The following is a 17,807-nucleotide window of genomic DNA, read 5'->3' as shown; positions in this document are numbered from 1 at the left end:
TAACCTGATGACCTGACTATTGGACAAGGGAAAGGCTGTGGATGTTGTCTATCTGGACCTTCAAAAAGCATGTGACATGGTTCCCCATAAAACTCTCATAAAAAAAACTGGCTGCTCATGGCCTGGATGAGCACACGATCTGTTGGATCAAGCACTGGCGGGACAGTCGGGCCCAAAGAGTGGTGGTCAGTGGAGTCAAATCCAGCTGGGGCCGGTCACAAGTGGTGTTCCTCAGGGCTCAGTGTTGGGACCGTTTCTGTTTAACATCTTTATTGATGATCTTGATAAGGACACAGAGCGTATTATCAGTAAGTTTGCAGATGACACCAAGCCAGGTGGGAGTGTTGATCTGCATGAGGATAGGGAGGCTCTACAGAGAGACTTGGATAGATTAGATCATTGGGCTAATGTTAATGGTCTGGGCTTCAACAAGGCCAAGTGCCAGGTCCTGCACTTGGGCCACAACAACCCCATGCAACACTACAGGCTTGGAGAAGTGTGGCTGGAAAGCTGTCCAGCAGAAAAGGACCTGGAGATTCTAACTGACAAGTGGCCAAATATGAACCAGCAGTGTGCCCAGGTGGCCAAGAAAGCCAATGGCATCCTGGCTTGTATTAGAAATAGTGTGACCAGCAGAAGCAGAGAGGTGATTGTCCCCCTGTACTTAGCACTGGTGAGGCCACACCTGGAGTATTGTGTTCAGTTTTGGGCACCTCAATTCAAGAGAGATATCGAGGTGCTGGAGTGAGTACAGAGGAGGGCAATAAAGCTGGTGAAGGGCCTAGAGATTAAATCTTACGAAGAATGCTTGAAGGAGCTGGGAATGTTTAGTTTGAGAAAGAGGAGGCTGAGGGGAGACCTCATCAGTATCTACAACTACCTGAAAGGTCACTGTAGAGAGGTTGGTGCTTGTCTCTTTTCACAGGTAATAAGTGATAGAACAAGAGGGAATGGCTTCAAGCTGCAACAGGGGAGGTTTAGACTGGACTTTAGGAAACATTTTTTCACAGAAAGAGTGGTTAGACACTGGAATAGGCTGCCCAGGGAGGTGACTGAGTCACCATCCCTGGATGCGTTTAAGGGTCATTTGCATGTGGTGTTGGTGGATATCATTTAGGAGAGAACCTAAGTAGGGATGGTGGTTGGACTCGGTGATGCCAAGGGTCTTTTCCAACCTAAATAGTTCTATGATTCTATGATACAGACACCAGGATTTCCCATATTGACTTCAAAGGGAAAAAAAATAATCTTTTTCTGCAAGGTAGTCAGATGTAGTTTACAGTTGCAGTGTTATGCTCTGGCTTGTCAACTGGTATGACAAAGGGGCAATTTATTTTATATTTTCTCATCATACCTTGAGAATTTTGCACATTATCTCATAAACTGAAAATGTTTTCTCAGCTCGTGTCCAATCCCAGGTTGTGACCTTGGAAAAAAACAAAAACAAACAAACAGAAAAAGGAAGTAAGTTATTTTTGTTTATTTCAAGAATTACATTTACTTAAAAAAATAATAAAAAAAAAAATATTGAACTTTCAATCCTTTACATCCAGTATGACCAAGAACTGCTTCAGAGCAGTAACTACTGGGAAGCAGACTGCTTCATCCAGGCAGTGCTTAGGAAATGTCCTGTTTGGCTGCTTGTGCTTACAAGGCAGTGCCTTCACATGCAGCCACTCTATGCTAAATGATGAGACTTCCCTTGGGAGCCTCCTGCCCACACTGGTGGGAGTTGTGTTGAGATTCTTAGAGGATGCCATTGAATTCCTCTCAAGAGAGCCTTGACTATAAGAGGGTATGTTTTGTAACTGCATGCCACAATTTTCTCCCAGTCACTTACATTGTTTGTAAACCCATAAAAGTAAAATCTCCAGTCTTGCAGTGTCCTAGACACTTACCCACATGCCTTGAAATCCAGGGGAAAAACACTTAGAAGAAACAACAGATGCAAATAGACATTTCCTTTTTTTCTTACTAAGATTATTCAACTCCTAAATCATAAAAAAAATTAGATTCGAAGAACAGCCTATTTCTCCTTTTTGTCTTAGGAATTGACAATTGCTTTTAACAGTATTAAATTTAAGCAACTATTTTACATAAACTACTGCATATAGAAGAGTTCAATAAAAACATGCAAGGCTTAGGATCAGTTTCTGAAGAATACTAAGTTATTTGAAAAAAAATCATAAAATGGTATTGACAACACAGGAAGAAAATATTATATGAGATAAATTTATCTTTAATCTAAAGAGAAAACAAACATGAATAGATACAATATGGCTCAGAAGCATCTATGGGTTTGAGTGCCTTGGTATAAAACTTCCTTCATCCAAATTATTATTGTATAAGAAAATTAAACCTAACTATTTTGTAATTGAAACTTCTTTAAGGAAATCACAGTCAAGCATGAAACGTTAAAAATACGTCATAGATTCTCAGCTGTCATAATTGTATTTATTTGCAGTAATTCTGAAACTCAGTTTTCACTATATTTTTGAAGCATGGGTATTAAACCAGATTGCTAATAGAGTGACTAAATACTGAGAATCAACAAATCTTTTCATCTACAGGGAGGATGTGAAGAAATATTGGAAATATACAACCTTTCTGCTTGATTTTTAAGTAGCTATTCAGAGATGTGATGAATGACATGTCAAATGCTTTTGACAGGGGAAGAAAAAGGAAAGGAAAGGAAAGGAAAGGAAAGGAAAGGAAAGGAAAGGAAAGGAAAGGAAAGGAAAGGAAAGGAAAGGAAAGGAAAGGAAAGGAAAGGAAAGGAAAGGAAAGGAAAGGAAAGGAAAGGAAAGGAAAGGAAAGGAAAGGAAAGGAAAGGAAAGGAAAGGAAAGGAAAGGAAAGGAAGGAAGGAAGGAAGGAAGGAAGGAAGGAAGGAAGGAAGGAAGGAAGGAAGGAAGGAAGGAAGGAAGGAAGGAAGGAAGGAAGGAAGGAAGGAAGGAAGGAAGGAAGGAAGGAAGGAAGGAAGGAAGGAAGGAAGGAAGGAAGGAAGGAAGGAAGGAAGGAAGGAAGGAAGGAAGGAAGGAAGGAAGGAAGGAAGGAAGTCATACGCCTACATCAGGAAAAGTAGTTACTATTGCTACTAAGGGACAAAGCCATGTGTAGTTCTGTTTAAAAGCTTACTGTAGGCTCATTACTTTGGGGGAAAAAAGAGCTTCCCATTCTCCCTTGGTTTCCTGCTTTTACTTGTAGTTATAAAGAGACTTCTTTTCAGGTAAAAACAAGATTCCTTCTGTTTAATATAGGTGGGAAGCAAAACCAACTGTAGAATTAAGACACCTAAAGAAATCACTTGCACTGTTCACTTCTAATCTTTTAACTTAAAAGCTTGAGTAGCAAGAGAAAAAGTGTCAGCAGCTCCTTTTCCATTAAAGTCCATTGCCTCTGAGATTTCCAACAACAAACTGTAAGAAAGATTTGAGACACTTATCAATTCTAAAGGAGAAAATGTACCAGGAAATAACAGAGAAAGAAAGACGTAATTTTGTTTAAAGCTTTCAAAATGTGAATAAGATAAGTTAGAATTGTTCATTTATCTGAGCATGGAGTGTAGTAGTAGTATTGATCCATGAGATAAAAAAAGGGGCAGGGGCAGGCTGCTGATACACACTGTTGAAACACATGCCTCCCTTATTTGTTGCATTTCTCTGTCTCTCACAGCATTCTCCTGAAGAAGCTGGTGAATCATGGTGTAGACAAGTGTCCTCTTCACTGGATAAAAAACTGGCTGAATGGCCAGGCCCAGACAGTTGTGGTAAATGGAGTCAAATCTAGTTGATGACCGGTCACCAGTTGTGTCCCTCAGGGCTCAGTTTTGGGGCTAGTCATGTTCAATGTCTTTATTGAGTGCACCCTCAGTAAGTTTGCAGCTGACACCAAATTGGGTGGGAGTGCTGATCTACTTGAGGGTAGAAAGGGTCTACAGAGGGACCTGAATAGGCTGGATCAATGGTCCAAGGCCCATTATAAGAGATTCAATAATAATTTTGGTCAAAACAACACCAGGCAGCGCTACAGGCTTGGCCAAGAGTGGGTGGAAAACTTCCCAGAAGAAAAGGACCTGGGTGTGCTAGTTGACAGCCAGATGAACATGAGCCAGCAGTGTGCCAAGGTGGTAAAGAAAGCCAATAGCATCCTGGTCTGCATCAGGAATAGTGTGGCCAGCAGGAACAGGGAAGTGATTGTGACCCTGTACTGGCACTACTGATGCCGCACCTCGAGTACTGTGTTCAGTTCTGGGCCCCTCACTACAAGAAGGACATTAAGGTTCTAGAGTGTGTCCAGAGGAGAGCTACCAAGCTGGTGAAGGGTCTAGAGAACAAGTTATAGGAGGAGTGGCTGAGGGAACAGAGGCTGATTAGCTTGGAGAAAAGGAGGTTGAGGGGAGACCTTATAGCTCCCTATAACTATGTGAAAGGAGGTTGTAGCAAGGTGGGAATTTGTCTCTTCTCCCAAGAAACTAGTGATAGGATGAGAGGAGATGACCTGAAGTTGTGGCAGGGGAGGTTTAGATTGGATATCAGGAAAAATTTCTTCAAAAGGTTTGTCATGCACTGGAACAGCCTGCCCCAGGAGGTGGTTTAGTCACCATCCTTGAAGGTATTTAAGAAACATGTAGGTGTAGGACTTCAAGGCGTGCTCCAGTGGCTGAAATGGTGGGGATTTTTTTGTGGGTGCTTTTTGATGGAGGGTGTGTGTGTGTTTGGTTGTGATTGAGTTGGTGGTGTTTTGTTGTCGTTGTTTTGTTGTTTGTGTTTGTTTGGTTTGGTTTGGTTTTGGGGTTTTTTTGTTGGTTTTTTTTGTGTTGATGGTTGAACTTGGTGATCTCAGAGGTCCTTTCCAACCATGATGATTCAATGATTCTATGATTCTGTGACTTCGGTAGAGACCAGGGAAATGCTGGTTTTGATTTCTGGTTAAAAATTTGATTTTCTGGTTAAAAGTTTTGCAGTCCATCTCTGTTCCATAAACAAATTAATCCAATGGGTCTACACTGCAAATATAATTAAGACTTTCATCTTGCAATAACACTTTATGCATCTCATAAACAGAAGCTCTGAAACGGCAGCTTTGAAAGTTTGCTCTTAATCTTTCATAATCCCTGGAAGAGATGAACACAAATGCTTGCAAAATGGCCAACATATGTGTAAAAGTTTGCATATAGAAAACAAGATTTTAGAAGTCCTTTTAAAAGGCCTACTGCAGTCTTTGATAAGAGTATTTTGCTAAGCATATACATGTGCAATAATTAGTTATGTTAAATATATTTTAAGGTAGCTCTATAGGAACCATTCCTTTGCTTGTCCTTAAAAAGCATATTTGTCATTCTGCCTCCCTTCTTCGTGGAGAGAAAATATTCTTCTCTATGTATGAACTATCTTCCTGTTTTAGAATAAGAACCAGCACCTGGCAGAACAAAACCATGTTGTGCTTGCAGCTCAGCAGAAACAAGACATAAAAAGAATTCAAGGATCGGTGGCTTGTCTCATACAGCAGCACCTTGCCAAAATTGTCCTAAATCACACCACCTGCAGTCCACAGCCTATTAAGAACATGTTCTTCCTGCACCCATTAATCACCACCCATTACCCATTTATCCAGGAGCAATATATTACTCCTGGAAACTTATGACTGAATCCTCAGTAAAGAGGCTTGTATTTCCTTCCATGGTGCTTACAAATGAATAATCTTCCTCTATTGTATTAAACAGCAGCTCTCAGCATTGTTTCTATTTCTATCTAGTGTCTAGAATGGAGATAATTTTATTTAATAAGCAGCAAAAGCTTGGGTAGGTCTGCCAAAGCCAGAAGAGGTGCTTTTGAATTAAGGTGCTTGGTAATCTGATCCTGAAAAATATCCACCAACAAAAGCCAAATTCCCATTACGAGTCATGAGAAAGCAAAACCGTCATACCAGTGAACTGGTGCACAGATATTGAACACATGGAGTTTTCACTTCAGGCTTACTTCCATTCTTCATGTCTTTCACATGATCTTAAGCATTTTGCTAAACAAACATTAGTAGTGACTGATGGATGATGTAAAGACTTGCAAACTGGCTTTAAACTACCTCAGGCAGAAAGGAGTTACAGTCTGGATCTGGCAACAGTGCAGTCAGAAAGGTCACCCAATAAACAGAATAAATTAATCCACACTATTATCCCTATTTCCTGTGTGGGACTGCTATGGGCTCCTTAGCTGCTGGGTTAAAAGTTATTTAGAGGATATCTCTGTTTACTGCAGATTAGAGGTACCTTAAAACTGTGAAAGGAAATTGATGAGTATGAGACCACACCTAAAAGTTTGCTCAGTCCTGCCAGTCAGATTCCAATTAATATCTTTAACCTAAACCATTTATTTTGATTCCCTGCTATCCTTTTGTTGCTTCCAAGGAGAACAAAAGCTACATTTGGAATTAAATCCAACTACAGAGATATTGCCATTTTCCACATGCTCAAAGCTTCAATATTACCTCAGCAGTTGACTAGAATGCTAACTCATTTTAAATATAACCATCTTGGTTCAGGCTTGTTCTGCCTGCCAAGAGGAAATGAAAAAACCTCCTTTTGGCACAAGAAGATTTCTCTTGTACTTTTCTAAGTACCCAAGGAAGTAGGGGAAAAAAAAAATTAAATGCCCAGTCATCTGACAAACAACTATTTTCTGTCACTTCTGCACCACGTTCCCTGGAACTTTTCAGTGCCATAAGTTGCCATCCTGTTAGCTCAATGAGTGATATCCCATTGGGAAAGCTTTGTACATATTACATGAAATTATTTTATTTAACAACACATATTCCCACTAAGCATGAGAAATATACTTACTGGAGGTGCTATAAATTTATACAGGGAAGATCCTCTCAGTGCTAGAAACTTTGGTGTGTACATTCGATCCTGAAGGGAGTCCTGTTCCCGTTCTTCCGTCCAGCCCATGTAGACTATCTGACAGAAAAATCAATAGTGTTGACAAATTCCTCAGAAAATTTCTTCAAATGAATTGCAAATATTTTGTGCAAGTAAGCTGGTGCCTGTCAAATTTTACATAGCTACATTGAACCAGTGACACAATATGGTGTATTGGCAGTTCACTTACAATCACACACTTATATAGAGGATGCCTGTTATGACAGTTCTAATGCATCAGAACAAATATTTATTGTACTGACAACGGCAAAAAAAGCTAAACCTCATACTCAGTGAATGTTAAAGGTCTATTATCACATTAAAAGCTCCCTAAAGTAATTCTACATATTTGCTGACAGATCATATCAGGATAATTTAATGCATGTGAAGTGTGAGGAGCCAGTAGGCAGGAATACAAAATAAGATAGCTGTTGTTACATTTCAATGTAGATACAGTTTTGACATACAAATTCACAGTTATACATTAAACAATAAAATGTTACAAATTTTATTTCCAAATAGAGATTAGCATTTTTTTTTTTCCCCTCTAAAAATCTGTGTGTAGGAGTTTTGAGCTTGCTTGTTTAGGAACAGAAAATTAACAGTCTGTTTTCAGACACTATTTTGAACAGCATTAATCTAAAGCTACAAAGTAACCAGAATTATGTTGACTCTTACCACTACTTGCAGGTCTTTCAACATAATGTATGAACTTGAACTTATTCAAACCCATTTTACGATCTAATTCCCAACCTATCCATCTATTAATTTTGAGTAATTTAATATAAAATCTTTAAAGAGTAAGAAAGCATGAGTCACCACTACGCCAAGTCCTGGAGACCATCTGGACAGAGAGTAGACACATCATACAACTTTTGATTTATAACCATGCTATTAGTAATAAAAACAATTTCCATTGTGCACTGGTAGACTACAGCTATAGAAAATACATCAACCCATATTTCATACAGTGCTGCTAATGGACTAGATGTATTTTTAAATTTCTTTGTGGAACTTATTTCTACATTAACTAGGCATGGGATGTTCTCTGTCTTAAATCTTAGTAATGAACATGCAAGAAAAACAGCTTATTTATGAAAAATAAACACAATTATTTATAATCAGTCTACCAATGTTATAAATGTACCCAAAATGAATATTTCTACTGCACATTTCATCCTTCAAGATTTTATATGTAACATACAATTTTAATTCATCTATATTGAGAAGCAGATTTCCATTAACGGTTCTTCATGGAACATGCATTAAAATAAATAGTGGGGTCTGTGGTTTGTTTGGGGTCTTTCGTCTGTTCTTCCTTCCTTTTTTCCTTCCCAACCCCCCCCCCCCCCCCCCCCCCCCCCCCCCCGTTACATTTTATTGTAGCACAGTGGAAATTAATGGCTTTTTCAAATCACCGTGCAAAAAATCTACACTACTACTCTCTATCACAATTCATCAGATATTTTATGGTCTATAAACAGAGACAGGGAAAAGGTCCATTCCTCTAACTGTGAAACTTAAACATTTAATTCCCTTGCCAATAGCAAACACTAACACAGCAACACAGCCCGGTGTCCAATGAATAATGTGTTTAAGTATCTGCTGTTCTGGTGGCTAAACAAGTTCATAAACCTGAAAAAGAATACAGAGCTGTACCACAATACACAAGAATCAAGCAGAGTGCTCAACAGCACACTGTCATGCAATAACTAAAAAGCTATGTTTTCTGGAATGTCATTCAATCCTGAATGAAGAAATAGTCAGAAAAAAAGCCCCAACTGACAGATACAGTAAGAGAAGTTATAAATAATTTTAATTAAAAGTTTATGGAGATTTTCCTAATTCTGTTGTTTTGTTTGTTCTCCAATACAGGGTAAGTATGGATCCCCATCCCTCTGACTTGGTAGGAATGTGTAGAACTCAGTGACTCAGAGAAGCTACAAAGAAGAGTAAAATTAGTTTTGAAAAACTGTGCTACTATGTGCTGAATTTGGCACGTTTTCGTCTTTGTAGCTGACAGAATAAATGATGTATAATTTCTAGAAACTGAGACATCTATACTTTTAAATGAATTAAACTGAATTTATTTGATTCCATCTTTGATTTGTTTCATTAAAATTAGACACACAATCAGACATCATCTTGCCTGATGATATTTAATGTCACTGTAGCACTGAATGTAATCTGTTTTCAGTTAGTGCTATTCTTTGTCACATTCCTCATTTCTCCTTGTGGTATTCATCAGAATAACAGGATACAGTCACTCACGCTGTGCAGATGTATTGATATTTCACATTCGATTGCCTTCATACCAGAGCAGCCATGAAATTTAAGGCAATTACTCCTTTAGATATTTCTTGCCTCTCTACATCAGGAGGAGAAATTAGATTGATTTTTCAGGCAACCTGTTATACTAAGGCCTTATTAACATAAATGCATTTCTCCTTCAGACTAGTTATCTACTATTAGAAACAAGGAATAATTTTTAAGCAAAGACTGCATTATTATAATGAGGAACACTTAAAAAGTTGTTTGAGTGCATGAGCATATTCACATATGTGGATTAAAATATCATACGCTAGATTCTGGGAAACAGGACAAAACTGAAGAAATACTTGATGACTACTTTACCTACGTGTTCCTAAAGTGGTCTCAGTTTATCAAGACACACTAAACATGTGAAGTTAGGTAAAATATTATAATTTTTAGTTAATGAAACTGAGAAGCTATTGAAGACTTTTTCACTTATGAGATAATAGGGGCCAGATTCTTGAAACGTTTTTGTTCCTGGTAAAAATTTTGACTTCTAAAAAGGCTCTGAAAATGAAAAACTTCAGAAAAATTATTTACTTGGAAAGAGATCTTAATGTCATGAAATAACAGTTTATGTGTATGCATGCATTGAAACAGGGAATGAATACAAAATTACACTTCTGCATTGTGGAATATGCAACATCTTAATGCTACACATACGGACTTGGCCCAAAATGTAGAATTTCACGAGACAGACACATAATGTATAGAAATTAATGTGAAACACAAGTATAAAATCTATAGCATGCCCCTTTATAAACTGAAAAAAAAGTTAGTTTCTTAATCTTAGAAAAGTTTTTTTTTAGTTCCTATACACTGCTGACCAGCATCAACAAAGGTGGCAATGGTGGGGAAAACAGATTTTATTTGTGATAACATTCCAATTTAAAGATAACTTCTGCAGTCCTGGTTTCTATCTTACCTGAGGCAGCTCATTCCTCAAAATCAAATGGTGACACAAATTAGTTAACTTAGTGGTTGCTGGTTCAGTAATAAAGATTCAATAAGTTATTATGGTTTATGAGTTAAAACATTTACAGTTTCTTTAAACAATCTGTATCTAAATGATAAATGAACAGGACACTTTCTTCAGGCAAAAATCCATATTCTCCTAATTTAGTATGTACTTACATCATATAGACATCCTAATCAAACAAGATAAATTGTTATAAATTGCCATATTTTATATCAGTCCAACACATTGCTAAAATGTTTTAAACAGCCATGACTTTCAGAGAGAATTCTCCAGAGTTTTAACACAAATTTTATTATAATTTAGGAAAAACAGTAAGATAAAAATATAAGAAAATTTATCAAAAATTAAATGTATAATGTATGTGACATTAAAGGAGTGAGGGAAGTCAAAGATCAGAACAGATGCACTGACAGGTTTTTATCTTGGAAGCCTCATATTCATACTCATAGTATGTGAAATAGTGCTGTAGGGCAATAGGATAAACACAGGGTGAGAAGAAAAGCTAGTATGCCAAACAACAGAGGGGAAAAATGAGGAGGTATGAGGAACTCATTTAATGCTCTTCACCTTGGTTTAAACATCTTTGTCTCTGTATGATAGTCTCTAAATTCATTATAGCCAATTGTTAGCAGAAAAACAATAAAAACACACTAAAACGGAACAAAAAGTGTGATCATAATGCAATCACTGGTGAAAAAAAGTCCTGTACTTGAAAAGTTTCAGATTTTTATTCTGAATAAGAATTTTTTACAAAGTCAACAGAAGAACTAATATAAATTTATTAAGAAAATCTGTTGTATTGTAAAAATAGTCAACATTTCTTATATTTTTCAAGTCTGTTAAAAGCCTGGCAATCTTTCCAGAAATAGAAACCTTTTCCAGGTTTCTCACAATCTTCTTATTATAATCTACTAATCTGGAGCAATATTTTGTCTCATCCATTCATTTTTTTTATCCAATGTCACATGATAAGAGCTACAGTTTATATCAAAGCATTCAGTTTACTTATTTAAGACTTCTAAGTATCTGTTCATTGAAATAAATTCTTCTAAAGACACTCAATTTGAACATCGGGCAACTGTGTGCCTTTGTCAAAATGTCAACATTACAATTTGGGGATTTTATCCTTACTTTAAATTATTCAAGTTCATGAATAATGACATGTATTCAAAATGCATTACAATTTATTCATTTTAATAGAAGTGATTGGCATTTTGAAACTACAGCATTCCTGTGCTAAGACTTTTTTGAAGAAACGCTTTATGCAGAAGATGGATTTGGATGCAAACTGCAGTATTAGACATTAATCTATATTAATTTAGGTTTTTTCCCCTCCTTACTAGCACCATGATTTTGCACCATGAGAAAGAAGGTCTATGAAAGGTCAGCTGGTGGTTAGGTCACTTTTTTAACTATAAAAAAATAAAAGTTTAAGGAAAGTTGCTAATTTCTAAGAACTCACAGCATCAAGGACTGTATTATTACAAGAAGATAAAACACTATTGTCACATTCACAGAAATGCACATAATGAAGCAAATATTAGAGCTAATTAAAAAATACTACTACATATAATCTTAATAACTACTGCAATCAGAAACATAATGGCAAGTGATACACAACACTGTTGGGTATGGTGTATTCAGCATTTCTTTACAGCTTTTAATGGGAAGAGACTATTTTTAAACAAAGTCAGTTTGCTTTGGAGTTCTCTTCATATATTTTCAGGACATTAGTATCTCCAGCAACTATCAACTACTGCATAGCAAAGGTTCCTAAGACAAGGGAAATAATTATGAAGTTTTCTCTGCTGATGCATTAGTCAGAAATAACTGCAGGCCACACAGCTCTCCTACAGAACAAGAAAATCTACAGATCAGAAATATTTGATACATCTGCACAGCATCTTTAGTGAACCAATATTCCTGGTGCTAGTAAAAAACAGGCAAAATAAACAGGGACTATAAAAATTTGATGTACAAATTGATGAAGAACGCTCCCTAAGGTAATTTTATCATTCATTAGCTATACAAAAAAAAAAAAGTACTGAATTGACAGTTTTGGAGATCATTAAGCAATAAATCTAGCTGAATTTCCAAATAGAAAATGATAAATATTTTTCTTAATATATAAAACTGAGTAGTGCAGTAAAACTTCCGTTTATATTTAAATTCATATCATGTAATAAATTTTAAACTAAAAAAAAATTATGTGGATAATATTTTGATTCTTTTTAAGAAACATCAGTCAACATTTATCCTGAAATTTTCCTTTAAGACTAAGTGTATGCAAAGGTATTTGTAAAGAAACTAGGAGAAACAGAACACAGAATTCTGAAACCAAGACATTTTTGCAATCATATAGGTCATTTACTACTAACTCCACAACATCAGTAGGAGTGACTGATATTTTTCTTTTTTGTTAATAATTATCCTTATTAAAATCTGAGAAATAAGACTTTGCTTTTGACAGTATAAAAATTATTTGAAGTAAAAATTTCAGAAAATAAATTAAAAAAAATCAAACATAACCCCCCCAAAAAATGTTAGAAGAAACATACTTGGTACAGAAACACCTAGTCTGAATTTTCCTTTTTGTATCAAATAATTCCACGTCAGTCCAATGAGCTGAATGGTATTAGGAAATCAAGCTTGTATTTATGCTTATTTCACACTTCCTAGCTACATATCGTATCTCAGGGAATTTTGAAATCTATAGATTTTGCCTTTTTAAAAAAAAAATTGAAATTATTTTCAGTGGATTTTGAATTGCTAATAAAGACTATTTCTGAAAAAAAATTACAGTCGAATGGATACAATTTGCAGCTTTTTAACAAATTGGTCCCAAAGAGGGTTCATATTCCACTACAGTTAAACAGAGGTAACATTTTGTGCCACTGCTTTTCTCTTTCACCTGCCTTCAGAGTTTGAACTTTCAATCACAATAGTCTAAAAAATAAACTATTTTTATAAAAGCAAATAAATAAATATTCTGCAACAGAAATCCAGAGCATACACCTTGCTAGATCTACAGGAAGAGATTTATTCACTACCTTATGGCATTATGGCAAAGAAATTATATATCAAAGGACCTCTGATGTCTTTTGGTAGTTACAGAACACAGAAAATTTTGAATTAGTTTTCTTAGAGTTGTTATGAAAACTCCATTCTTAAGTATATTCAGAACTTGACTGTGCAAAGTTCTAAGCAACTTGATTTATGCTAGCCGTTCTCTGAGCAGGGTTTTGACCAGATGACCTACAACAACTCATCCAATCTAAATAATTCTGTTGCTCTGTGAGTCTTTCATCTCAAATTACTCATATCTGTTTTGGAATCTATTTTCAAATAGTCTTGACTCACTATTCTTAGCAAAACAGCTTCAGCACTGTTTTAAAGTGCCACACTATTCTTCAGTGGCACACACAGTAGTGCAGACCAAATGTAGCAGTTCACATTTCGTAATCCATTTGTAGTTGTCCAGGCTTTTCTGAATTTACCAATTTTATATCTACCTTCATTTTTTCAATGGGGATTGTATCAAACTTCTCACTACAGACTTTCATCCTTAAAATACACTCTGGAAAGAAATCTTCAGTACAGACTGCTTGCAAGTAAGGCACCCTTGTGACTGAAGACAGTATGACTTGCTCATAAACAGCTATTGAGAAATGAAAGATGAATCCTATCGTGCTTTCTCAGTTGTCAGATTATAATAGCATAGACATGCTAAATATCTTGAAATGACTTGAAATTCAATTGACTTTCTAAACAGAATGGAAAAACTGGCATGTAAAGGGCTAAAATAACACTCGTGATGTAAATAAAAACTTCCTGAATTTATTACTAAGAAAGAAGGAGAAGTCGGGCTGGTATGGAACCAATGTAAACATTGGTTTTCCAACAGTGGGATCAAAATACGACTATGTTACGAAACAGAACCAGAATGCAGCCCTATTCTGAAAGACAGCAAGGTAAAGGAAAACTACTGCTAAAATACTGCCTCTAGAAGCTGAGAAAAACCTTAGGGGATGATTAGATCAAGATCATGACATTCAGTATATTCTACATAATACTGTTTTCATGCTTCTCTTCATAATTTATTTTTTAACAAGAATCTAGTATTTTCCTTTGTTAGAATAAAGCCTGTTTAATTTACATTGTGTTTAGATTGCAACTAGGCTGTCTTTCGCTGATCATATGCCAATGGCCTCTGACAGGGAGCCAGCAGTAGAGTTCATAACATCTATTGAACTGATGCTGCACTTAATTATTTATCAACAATGGGATGATGTCTATTACAATAGCTGACTTGTCTCTGACATCTCACTACTTCCATGGATTTTGTAGTCACTATAAAGGCTCAGCCTTTAAAGAGTATTGGGTAACAAATATTTTACAATAAAATCAGAGCTTTCTTCCATTTTTTTTTTTTTTTTAAATGCAAAGTGTCCCACCATCATGAACCACTGAGCGATATGACCCATTAAAGATCTAACTGTCCCAAAATTAAGATTGGCTACTGAACAAAGCTCTAAATTCAGTGTTAGATACCAAGGCTCTGAATCCACAGAGAGCTCTACAGAGGGATAGGAAGTCTCCTTTACCCACAGAGAAGACAACAAAAAATTTTGCTGTGGGTGCCATCTGTGTGGCTGAAGGAGAGATCCTGATGGAATAGTTCAAGGCCCTGTGAAGAGCAAACAGTGACCCACAGGAACTTTATCAAACAATTGATGGATGTAAGCTCATAACTAATACTTGGCCAGAAGTCTCTCCTTTCACAGAGGGCATCTCTTCTTCAAGGCCTTTGTGCATAGTCTCAGGGGTCTATTTCCTTTTTGCACATTCTCCCAATGTCTGGGGTTGGGTTTGAGCAGCAGTCCACGTCATCTGAAGCAGAAGGAGAGGTTCTCACATTATCTCACCTACAGCCATTAGGGCAGGCTTGTGGGAGCAACAGGTTGGAGAGATGAGTGACTATTGCTTCCATTAAGCAAGTATCATCAACAGTAGACTGCTAAATAAGTAACAGGAAGCAGCATGACTCCTGGCTCTTGATTTAAAAAAAGCAGCTGGAAACTGCATGATGTTGCGTATTGATCCTGCTGGCTTTTAGAGGTACTCTGAACATGCCAGTTGGATTGACTGGCTCTGGACACTCAGCACTTACACACCTCAAGAGCCCTCAGGTAGACACCTGTTTTTAAGAAGAAATAACCCAGATGTCTGGACTTTCGTTGGAAGTTCCCAGCCACAGCATTGCCTGTCTACTGCTTCTGGTCCTTTTTCCTCTTCAGATCAATACCATTTTCCAGAATCATTCTTCATAAGTTAAGATGGACTTTTATTTTTGTTCTAAGCCCAGCATCACTGAGAGGTATTTCAACATGGAAAATGTTCACCTTCACCATGAGGGTAGTAAGGTGCTGGAATAGGTTGCCTAGGGAGATTGTGGAAGCCCCCACCCTGGAGGTGTTCAAGACCAGGTTGGATGAGGCTTTGTGCAGCCTGGTCTAGCGTGAGGTGTCTTGGCTCACAGCAGGGAGATTGGAACCTGATGATCTTTAAGGTTCCTTCCAACCTTAATCATTCTATGATTCTATGATTCTTATTAAATAAATATTTTTTTTTTTTTCAGTTATCAGTGCATGACAATAATTTATCTATTTGTCACTGTTAAATTTTTATTTGCTATGTCAAAAATTAGAATGGATTTCAGAAGTTTTGTTTCCCAAAATAGTATGATTGCAAGTGGAAGTTCTCTAATGTGCCAAACATATACCAGACATTATAGCTGTTTATAAGGACAAAAAAGTGTCCAGTATTATTAATTTATAGGGGAAGTTCCTGCATTTGCATTTAACTACATCTTAAAACATTTTCCTTCAATTTTATTGTCAATTTTAATTCAAACATCTTCATTAACACTTATCAGGGTTTTTTCTTTCTTCATTTGTAGGTAACCCATAAATTGTGAATTGATTTGCACTATTTTACACAGCAAATGTTTTCTGAAATACAGGTGGCAACTGTATCACCGGTACCATGGACTATTATTGTGATGAAAGGGAGAAGATCAACGACCATCTATGGTCCACAGAATTCTGATTAGCCACTGTTCTTAGAAGATCAAGAGATTAAATATTTTTCCTCTCAGATGGTACGATGTAAAGGGCCGATGATCTGCACAGGTGTAAAATAAGTGAATGAGAAAAAAATGAAATGCTTATTTACCTCTCCTCTTGAAGGAAACTGTAATTAAAAATATTTTTTTTAAGCCTTTTGAGTCACATGTGTCCATTCAATAGAAGATCTACAGTTAAAGTACAGGCTTCATTGACTCAATTTTTTTAGATTATACAGTTCCCCAAGGAATAATGTGTATATAGGCTTACTCAACATCTCCATTCTAATACACTAAAATTAATGTTATTCTTGGGAACTTTTACAATCACTTGATGTAATAAAAGAGACATTACAATAAACCATTGCAAAGACTTATTTCTAGTCTCAGTCTTCAATGAAAATTCCAATATGGCCAGACAGAACAAATTCATAACTGGTGAACTAGGGATATTAATAATTCATTATTTAAGCTGAGACTAATCTAATACATTTTAAAAAGAAAAAATCCCTGTACTTAATCTTTATAAGTTTAAATGTAAAAAAAACAGTTTACACGTAACCTTTGTGGATATGGTGAGACAATTTCTCTCCTTTTCTAACTTCCTCTCTGTTACCACTTTTCAGGCACTTGTTAGAGAGCAGAGAGGTACAATACATGTATCACTCAAGACATCTATTTCTAAGCTGAAATTTGCTTTCTCTCCACCTGTTGTGTTGGCCTGTTTAGACAGTAGCTAAAAAATCTGTCCAACAATAAAAAAATATGAAAAAGATGAAAGAATTTATTATCTTAGAATAAAGAATGACCCTTTCTTGGTTTAACATTTTTTACTTATATTTCCAGTCTCAGACATCATAAATATCCAACTGCCCCCCCAAAATGTGTCTTTTAGCTGCAGTTATCTCTTTCACTGTCCTATTTATGTCATATATCCCAGTTTTTGGCTAAGTGGCAAAATATCACATCCAAATATGTTTAGAGAGTTCAAGCAGGGTTCAATTACATCATGCATATAAACAGAACACAGGGATAAAATGATGCAACACAAGCAATCATGTTGATTGGTGTTTGAATTTAGTGTTTCTCACTGTCTGAACCCATCATAGATACAGAATTATGTTTCTGGGAAGAACTGCAAGTTTTCTTCCATGTTAATAGCTTTATTTCAAATCAGGAAGCAATGATTCCTCTGCTTAAATCTTCGGGGGGAATGAGGTGGGGGCAGGGACTGGGGTCCTATTTGATAAAACCCTGGATGCATACAGGCATTATCAGGTTGATTAAAAAATGTTAATTTTTTTTTGCAAAAAGTAACAGCTGAAGGGAAAGCCCTTACGATAACAACCTAGCAATTATAGCACTCACAAAGTCAGTGTGTCATATTGAGATAGTGTGTCTTTCATATTTAGAGTATGAAACATCAATGTAAAAGCTGAGGTGTGCAGCTCTATTTACCTATCTATTTATTTCAGGC

General features: G+C 36.3%; 1 protein-coding gene across 2 annotated transcripts in view; it reads right to left on the bottom strand.

Moving 5' to 3' along the window:
• Window positions 1–17,807, bottom strand: part of SNTG1 (syntrophin gamma 1) — a 158,750-nt gene that overhangs the window by 46,354 nt on the left and 94,589 nt on the right. For both annotated transcript variants that reach the window (XM_051611904.1, XM_051611905.1), the window contains exons 12-13: window positions 6,837–6,953; window positions 1,355–1,426 (exon numbers count right to left, since the gene is read on the bottom strand). In XM_051611904.1, the coding sequence (XP_051467864.1) occupies window positions 1,355–1,426; window positions 6,837–6,953 (189 nt within the window). The remainder of the gene's footprint in view (window positions 1–1,354; window positions 1,427–6,836; window positions 6,954–17,807) is intronic.

The sequence above is a fragment of the Apus apus genome, chromosome 2 (genome assembly GCF_020740795.1).
Source record: "Apus apus isolate bApuApu2 chromosome 2, bApuApu2.pri.cur, whole genome shotgun sequence".
NCBI classification, from domain to species: domain Eukaryota; kingdom Metazoa; phylum Chordata; class Aves; order Apodiformes; family Apodidae; genus Apus; species Apus apus.
The sequence above is the reverse complement of the archived record's forward strand: the minus strand, read 5'-3'. Positions and strand labels throughout refer to the sequence as shown.